Here is an 8,940-nt window from a genome sequence, read left to right on the forward strand (position 1 = left end):
TTTTTTGTAGGGTTTTAAAGAAATGGAAGAGCAAACTGCTTTAGTGGGGAATTTAGGGATTTTGGATACAATTAGCGACGATTCTTTCCATGAAATTGCTGAACGCTATGCCGGATTTTGTGCCGCATGTTCCGGTCTTCTTAACGGAAATGGTGACCTTTCACTGGGACCGCGGCTTGTGTCTCATATTCACTCTCTTTGCAAGCATGGTCTTCAATCTCTGGTCCTTGATCACTTTTTTAAGTCATTAGAGGTTGTTAATTTGGTTAATGATTCAGAGTTAGTGTTTTTATATGTTAATTTTTTATTCTTAGAGTGATAGTTATCTTGCTGTTGTTGTGACAGGAAACTTTTAAGAAGAATGGGAGTTCAAAATTTTGGCAGCACTTTGATGGTTATAGCAATTTAGCTGCTTTTGAGAAAAGTAAAAGTAGTCCTGTATGTAAGCATGTGATAATTTTAGCTGTGGTTGGATTCTGTTTGTTTTGGCTAGCATCATAACATGTTAAGATGCAGGATTTTGGCCATGAGCTGGAGCAACTTTTGTGTAGAGCCCTTGAAGAGATATCGTTGGAGAAACGGCATCAGGAGAAGTGTCTTTTAATGTTAGTTCATGCTTTGCAATGTTACAAGGAAGGTTTACTTGGACGAAAATGTAATTCAGATGAGGAAAGATCGTACGCTTTTTCAAGATATCAGCTGATGGTATCCTCAATTCTTATGAACAGTCTTCCTCGACATTTTCCTGGTATATATGCTTTATTGGCTTATTTCTACATGGATATTAAAGCTAATTCTTCCTCTTTCTTTTTGTATTAGCATTTCTTGTGTAAGAGCATCTCTAATTATAAATTTAATTTTTTGTATCAACTAATTATAAATTTAATTGCTACTCTTCTTTCCATGCTTTACATTGTTCTTAGAAATACTACACTGGTATTTTAAGGGAAGGCTGGAGGAGCTAAGCACAATTGTGGATGGAGAGGTCAATGGTGATGATGATGATTCTGAAGATAAAGATGACATGGATTTAGATGAAAGAAGCAAACTATCCCTTAGAAATGCTGAAATGGATATTGATGAATGCTACCTCCAAGGTAAATTCACTGAGAATAACAAGTTGGTGAAGAACATTGGCAAGGTTGTTCGTGACCTCAGAAGTCTTGGATTTACTTCTATGACTGAAGATGCTTATGCTTCTGCCATCTTTTTGCTTCTAAAGGTGATCATGTCATTGATTTTGCTATCATTTACTTCTTCATTGCTTCTCTGCTATGAAGCACAGGAATTTATAGTGTCTGTATCCCAGCACTGAACATGTTTCAGATGCAGAATTGTTTTTTGAAAGCGTCATTTGTCTTCTGAGGTACATATGACATTTTATCTTTAGTTGTAATACAGAATATTTCCTATTTCTGGTTGCAGGCAAAAGTGCATGATCTGGCTGGCGATGATTACAGGGCTTCTGTTTTGGAGCCCATTAAAGGGTGGATACAGGTTTCTTTCTATGCTTTTTTAGCATTTCCATATTTTTAACCCATAGAGTTGTTGGATCAGAATGCCTTTACCTATGGGTATCCTATTTTCCATGGATTTAGTCCATGTAGAGCACAAAAATTGGCAAATTATGGCTGGCCCTTCACATTGATGGCTTTATTGGTCCAGTTTACTGTTTAACAAATGATTGGCTGGGCATTGGGCTCAGAGAATATCATGGACAAGAAGCTTAATCATTTGCTATGACATGGTTAGAGAAATGATTGTGCTGAAAACTTACTAAAGATTGTAGTTCCATACATAGAGTTGAAGATGTATTGTTTTATTTGTCTTGCACCAATTTTATTTCAAACATCCTTGTAGTATGTGCAAAATTTTGCAGTCTTTCTATGGCATTTGATATCCTCCAAACTTACAGAGTGCCTTCCTATAATTGTTTGCTTTGAGTCGGATTGTTTGGTTCTCTATGCTATGCCTGTGATTGGGTCTTTATTCTTGTATTCCTAGTGGATGATTTCTTGGAGGTTTATTATACAGGCCGTGCCTCTTCAATTTTTGCATGCACTTCTTGCTTTTCTTGGCGATTCTGTTAGCAGTATTAGCCCTTCACATAGCCTTAAATCACCTTTGGCTTCTCATCCATCATCATGTCATCCTGGAACTAAAAGACCTTCTGAAGGACTTGTTAGATGGCAGTTGCGGCTAGAGTATTTTGCTTATGAAACATTGCAAGATTTGAGAATAGCCAAGCTGTTTGAGATTATTGTGGACTATCCTGACAGGCAAGTCTTTTTGGATCCTGACCTTATTTCTTCTCTTTAGATATATGTTCTAGGAGGAAACTGCAGTGTTAGTTATTGAGTAGTATGGCTTCAAGTATTTCAACGTTGATTATTTTTATAAACCCTGCAGCTCCCCGGCAATTGAGGACTTAAAACAGTGCCTGGAATATACTGGACAACATTCAAAGCTGGTTGAGTCTTTCATTTCTGCCCTGAAATACCGCTTGCTGACTGCAGGTGCCTCAACAAATGACATATTGCATCAGTATGTTTCTACTATAAAGGCACTGCGTACAATTGATCCTGCTGGGGTCTTTCTTGAAGCAGTTGGGGAACCAATAAGAGACTATTTAAGGGGTAGGAAAGATACCATAAAATGCATTGTGACCATGCTTACAGATGGGAATGGGGGAAATCCAAATGGCTCTGGAATTACTGGGGATAGCCTTCTTGAAGAATTAAACAGGGATGAAGAAAGCCAAGAAAATGCTGGTGCTTATGATGATTTCCATACTGATGACAAGCAAGCATGGATCAATGCTGTACGGTATGTGCGAATTTTTATACATGTGTGAATCTAATTTATGACTAAAGTTGCTGAGTTAACTGTATTACATGAGTTGAATTGTTTCTTTGTTTGAATTATGCCCTTTCAGCTGGGAGCCTGATCCTGTGGAGGCTGACCCATCAAAGGGCAGCAGGAATCAAAGGAAGGTTGACATATTGGGAATGATTGTTAGCATACTTGGTTCAAAAGATCAACTTGTTAATGAATACCGTGTGATGCTTGCTGAAAAGCTTATCAACAAATCTGATTATGACATTGACTCAGAAATACGTACTTTAGAGCTTCTCAAGGCAGGTAGTCTTGCACTATTATGGTCTTTGTTCTTTAGTCGGATTTGCTATATAAGGAAGTTTTAATTTCACGTTTCATTGTCTTCAAATAGTTCATGTTTAATATTTTGTTTCCCCAGATAAATTTTGGAGAGAGCAGTATGCAAAAGTGTGAAATTATGCTTAATGATTTGATTGATTCTAAGAGAACAAGCCACAATATTAAGGCAAGAATGCAGTCATCTCAAACAGGTAACTCTAAGTTCAAAAATTACAGCCCTATTATACCTTTTTAACAGTTGTGTACCATTAATTATCTTTTCTTTTTGTTGACACAACTTTTAGGTTCAGAGGAAAAAGAACTCGAACTATCTTTGGATATTCTTAATGCTACAATTATATCTACAAACTTTTGGCCTCCAATCCAGGTAGTAGTAACAACTTTGCTTTGCTATGCTTTATCATTTTGTCGTTGTGCAGAACAATTTTTTCAGAATTCTGAAAACTGCAGCAGAATGTAGTGGAACTTAACAAACAAAGTATCTTCATGGGCATCTATGATGGAACTTACTTGAACGTCGTCATTTATTGGTGCAGGACGCTATTACATATAAGGTTATATGTTGTAGCTTCCACATCGAAATTAATTTTATACATAAACAGCAGATTAAAATTAACAACTTGGTTTCTTTTAGATTTTGGCAGCAGTTACAAGTACCACAACACTCCCCAAGCAACCTCTACTGCATGATTTTTAGGCGCTTAGGATTGTTAGTCATGTCTCATGTCTTCAATTGAATCAACAACTAGTGCTGATGTCCTCTTTTCGGGTTTTAACTTAAATCTGTCTGCAAATTTTCCTCTTGCTGTTGTAGTCCATGTTCTTTAGTTATATTCTATGCGTGCATAAAGTATCAAGTATAAAAGTTGCAAGATGATCATGTGTCTCATGCCTTAATTATGGTCTTCCTGTGTATATTTGCCTACCCTACCGGTATTTTCTAGAAGCTTCATTTGGCAGACATAATTCTTGTTTTACTTAATCTCAGGAGGAGGGACTTAATGTACCTGATCCTGTTGAAAAGTTGCTCGATGAATATGCAAAAAGGTTTCATCAAATCAAGACTCCTCGTAAGTTACTTTGGAAGAAAAACCTTGGCACAGTAAAGGTTCGTTCCTTGAAGATTTTCATTCAGTTATCTCTTCTTTTTGGTGTTACCTCAAAATTTATTTATTCTTCATATCATGGGCCTGCTGCAGTTGGAATTGCAATTTGAAGATAGGGAAATGCAGTTCACTGTAACCCCTGTACATGCTGCAATTATCATGCAATTTCAAGATCAAACGAGGTAGCTTTTAAATATCATTTCAAGAGCCAGTGTGTCATTAATTCTAACAGTATTTCTTTTCTACATCAGTTGGACCTCTTGTAAGCTTGCAGCTGCTATTGGGGTGCCACTGGATGCGCTGAATAGAAGAATAAGTTTCTGGACAAGCAAGGTAGATATAGAAAAACTTGTTCATTTTAGTATTTGATTACTCTGTCTTTCTAGCATTCACTTTGAAGCAACCATATGTTAACAAAAGCAGGAAATGCTATTCTGACTGAGCAAAGAGTATGCCACTGTTATTATAGGTGGCGAGCCATACCTGGTTCATCGCTTGGGAATTCTTTTTCTTCTACAGCTGAAATTTTCTGTGCCATTGAAAATTCAGCTTTTAGTATTCTACATTTGTTTACTTTTTACTTGCAATTATTTTTAAATTTGAACTGTTTGAGTTGTAATGTTACTGTAAAGATAACTTCTCACCTTTCTTGGAAAGTTCCGACTAAAAATGGTCTGCATGGTATTGATGGGTTTTCTTATGCAAATTGATGGATGTGGAAATTCTAAGGACTAAATATAGCAAGTACATGATCGTTTTCACCTATCTACAGGGCATTCTTGCAGAGTCACCTGGGGCAAACGCTAATGATCATGTATTTACGCTAGTGGAAGGTATGGCTGATGTTACTAAGAATGGTGATAGTTGTGAGAAGCTGCTTGTAGGTGATGAGGAGGGAGAGAGATCTGTAGCCTCAGTTGAGGACCAAATACGCAAAGAAATGACTGTATACGAGGTAAGTTATATGAATATTTAGGAAGTGAGTCTAGCTAGTTATGGAGAAATTTCTGGTAACAGAATTTTTAAGAAACAGAAAATATGAAGGAACCAGATGTATGCTTTTGTGAATGTGGAGTTGTGACCAAATTGATGAAAAGTCTCATGTTCTTAGTTTAGCTTTCTAATGGCATTTGGCTTCTTGTAGAAATTTATAATGGGGATGCTCACAAATTTCGGCAGCATGGCATTGGATCGAATTCACAACACACTCAAGGTGAGAATAGTTTTGAAAATTCCCAGAGTTTCAGCTGGGCTAATTATATCAGTTTAGCCAACTTACTCAAAAGCAAACACTGCTGTAGATGTTCTGTGTAGCTGATCCTCCTTATGACAAGTCACTCCAGCAGCTGCAAAGCTTTTTATCAGGTTTAGTTTCTGAAGAGAAGTTAGAACTAAGAGACGGGATGTACCTTTTGAAGAAGTAAGAAATCAATATGATTAAAATGCCTCCTTCCACTCCACAACAAGGACAAGTAAGTTTTGTTTCACGACTTTGTTGCAGATCATGCACTATATTTTCACTTAACAGCTCATCATTATCTAGTTTGGTTGACCTTCTGTGTCACTGTCTTGTTAAGTACTGGAAAGAACTAGCACGACAGTGATAATCACTGAATTTGTTTGTTGGAACCATATACAGTACAGATCTACTTTCCGGAAGGAGCATTTTCAGCAATCCAAGCAAACTAAATGTAGCTCTGTGATGATGGTGATCTTGTCAGCAAGAGTCGACTTTTAAACTTCAGCAATTCTGACTGAAGTTGTGGCTTCTGACTAACGTTCTCTTCATGTTATGCAAAGCGCTACTGTCCTGTGGGGTGGAAGCTTTTCATTGGTTGCATACTACTGGAAAGCAGGTGTCCTGCTACAGAAGATTGCTTTAACATTGTCTCAGCACAAGATTTTACTTGTTTCTTTACAGATTAATGGATCCAGTGTTCAGACAAGTTAAGAAAGATTTTGTCTTTGTTTACTTGCCTTATTAATATTTTTCATGTATCTGTAAATCAGTTTTATCCAGTCTGGTAGAATAGTTGTTATGATAAATTGTTGAGTAGATAGAGGTTGTATTGCATCTCTCATTTTGCAGAGGCTGTTTAGCAAATGAGAGGAGCCACTTGACACTCCCAACTTCCAACTAATTAGCTGAGAAGCCACTGAACAAGTTTTCTTAAAAAATAAATTCTAACTTTGTTTTGATGTCCAATTATAACTATAACTTGAAATTTATTTTCCCAATCATGTAACATATGAGAGCACTCTATCTCCTGTTACTAAATTCTATTTATAATAATCACGAAAAGTATGGCTCAGTTGAAATTATTTTAATCTTGAGCATCAAAATTTAAAATAAAATAAAAAAGTCAACTTTGATTAAGCTTAGCTTAATTAGATGGCTATTAGATATTATAAAACTTATCCCTAAAATTATATTTTTCATTTTTGTTTTTGTTTTTGTTTTATTTTTAAATTTTTCTTGATTTTTTGTATTTCTTTTTTCTTTTTTCTTTTTCTCGAACCGAATACTGTTGCAGGCCTTCAAGTAACCCTAGTTAATATTTTTTAATCACTATCACTATCGCAACTAGAAAAAAGAATATCATATCAGATCATAAGCAACCCCGAAATAGCCGTTGCAGTTACAAAAAGCGACCGTTACTAACTCTGGAAATTTAAATCAAAGTCCAAAGACAGAACAAAAGGAACAGAACAGAACAGATACCCCATAACCACTATCAAGAAGATGGAAGAAGAGGATCGACAACAACAACAGCAGCAGCAGCAGCCAACACCAGAACAGCTAATGCAAGGGCTCCGATTAAAGGCCAACGAACTCCTTCTCCGAGAAGAATGGCAAGAATCCGTACAACTCTATACTCAACTCATCAATCTTTGCCAAGACCAGATTTCAAAGACCCCAAATCAAGATAATCTCATCAAGATCAAGAAATCTCTTTGTTTAGCCCTCTCAAACCGAGCTGAAGCAAGATCCCGGCTTAAAGATTTCGATAAAGCACTTCAAGATTGTGATCAAGCACTAAAAATTGAAAGTACCCATTTCAAGTCTCTTATCTGCAAAGGCAAAATCTTGCTATGTTTGAATAGGTATTCTGTGGCTCTGGATTGCTTTAAAACAGCTCTTCTTGATCAACAGGATAATGGGAATCTTGAAATAGTAAATGGGTATGTGGAGAAATGCAAGAAACTTGAGTTTCAATCAAGAACTGGCGTTCTTGATCTCTCTGATTGGGTGCAAAATGGGTTTCGCGGGAAGTTGCCTGAGCTCGCTGAATATATTGGCTCTGTGCAGATTCAGAAGTCTGAACTTAGTGGGAGAGGTCTTTTTGCAACGAAGAACATTGATGCGGGGACTTTGATGTTGGTGAACAAAGCCATTGCTACAGAGAGAGGTATATTGTCGAGTAAAGATTCTGGTGAGCATGCGCAATTGGTTATGTGGAAGAATTTCATTGACGAAGTAGTAGGATATACCAAAAAGTGTAATAGAACTCAACACTTGGTGTGTACACTGTCGAGTGGTGAAGAGGAAGATGATATTAAAGTTCCTGAAATGAGTCTCTTTAGGCCCGACGCAAATGAGAACGAAGAGTCGAGTGAGGAAATTGATATTGTTAGAATGATGAGTATATTGGATGTGAATTCCCTTGTTGAAGATTCGATTTCAGCAAAAGTGTTAGGGAAGAATGGTGATTATTATGGTTTTGGGTTATGGGTACTAGCTTCATTCATCAATCATTCATGTAATCCCAATGCTAGAAGGCTGCACGTAGGGGATCATGTCCTAGTTCATGCTTCAAGAGATATAAAGGCAGGTGAGGAGATCACTTTCCCATATTTTGATGTGCTTTCGCCATTGTACAAGAGAATGGCAATGTCAAAGGCATGGGGTTTCCGTTGTCAATGCAAGAGATGTAAATTTGAAGAACAAGTTTGTTCAAAAGATGAAGTGAAGGAGATTGAGATGGGATTAGAAAGAGGGTTAGATGTGGGTGCTGTAATTTTTAGGCTAGAAGAAGGTATGAAAAGGTGGATGGTGAGAGGGAAAGAGAAGGGTTATTTGAGGGCATCATTTTGGGGAGCATATAATGAGGTATACAGCACGGAGAAATTGCTGAGGAGGTGGGGAAGGCGACTTCCAGCAGTTGATGTGGTGGTGGATAGTGTTGCGGAAGCAACAGGAAGTGATGAGAGGGTGCTGAAAGTGTTGATGGCGGGATTGAAGAGAAGTGGTAATGTGGTGGAGATGGAGAAAGTAATGAGGTTGGGAAGAGGGTTGTATGGTAAAGTGGTAAAGAAACAAGCAATGAGATCTCTTCTTGAGCTTAGCGTTCATGGATAAAGCTATTAGGCTAATAGCTATTCCGCCATTAGGAATATTGTCCTTTCTTTCTTGTTATTGGATGAATGTTGTTAAACTCATCCTCCTTTACTATTTGTTTTAAGTAATTTCATTCTTGCACTAGTGAAACAAGTATAGAAATGCCAACAACTATAAGCTTACACAGTTAGACTATTTATAGAGCAAGATGATTGTTTAAATTAATAAACCAAACCCATTTGACACCGGCTGACTCAGTAGATGGCTTTGTTTCTTCAATTATGCATCATCTCAGAAACCCATTGAAAGTCAAGTAAT

At 37.1% G+C, this 8,940-nt stretch overlaps 2 protein-coding genes across 4 annotated transcripts; both read left to right on the forward strand.

Annotated features, from left to right (window-relative positions):
- The first annotated feature begins 22 nt into the window (after positions 1-22).
- Positions 23-6,302, forward strand: LOC8281837 (anaphase-promoting complex subunit 2). Of its 3 annotated transcripts, XM_002522423.4 has the most exons (17): positions 23-253; positions 346-438; positions 517-748; positions 924-1,222; positions 1,426-1,497; positions 2,035-2,279; positions 2,410-2,826; positions 2,936-3,137; positions 3,257-3,368; positions 3,462-3,544; positions 4,166-4,285; positions 4,377-4,465; positions 4,535-4,616; positions 5,056-5,238; positions 5,428-5,496; positions 5,585-5,755; positions 5,923-6,302. In XM_002522423.4, the coding sequence occupies exons 1-16, from the start codon at positions 23-25 to the stop codon at positions 5,705-5,707; spliced, it is 2,652 nt and encodes an 883-aa protein (XP_002522469.2). In that variant the 3' UTR covers positions 5,708-5,755; positions 5,923-6,302. The 3 variants fall into 3 exon arrangements, with proteins under 3 accessions (XP_002522469.2, XP_048232020.1, XP_048232023.1); XM_048376063.1 differs by lacking the exons at positions 4,166-4,285; positions 4,377-4,465; positions 4,535-4,616; ... (2 more) ...; positions 5,585-5,755; positions 5,923-6,302 and adding an exon at positions 3,628-4,159; XM_048376066.1 differs by lacking the exons at positions 4,166-4,285; positions 4,377-4,465; positions 4,535-4,616; ... (2 more) ...; positions 5,585-5,755; positions 5,923-6,302 and adding an exon at positions 3,631-4,159.
- A 312-nt stretch (positions 6,303-6,614) lies between these two features.
- On the forward strand, positions 6,615-8,882 carry LOC8281836. The gene has a single exon (XM_002522422.4). The coding sequence runs from the start codon at positions 7,027-7,029 to the stop codon at positions 8,641-8,643; it is 1,617 nt and encodes a 538-aa protein (XP_002522468.1). The 5' UTR covers positions 6,615-7,026; the 3' UTR covers positions 8,644-8,882.
- The last annotated feature ends 58 nt before the right edge of the window (positions 8,883-8,940 follow it).

This window comes from Ricinus communis, chromosome 1, assembly GCF_019578655.1.
Source record: "Ricinus communis isolate WT05 ecotype wild-type chromosome 1, ASM1957865v1, whole genome shotgun sequence".
NCBI classification, from domain to species: domain Eukaryota; kingdom Viridiplantae; phylum Streptophyta; class Magnoliopsida; order Malpighiales; family Euphorbiaceae; genus Ricinus; species Ricinus communis.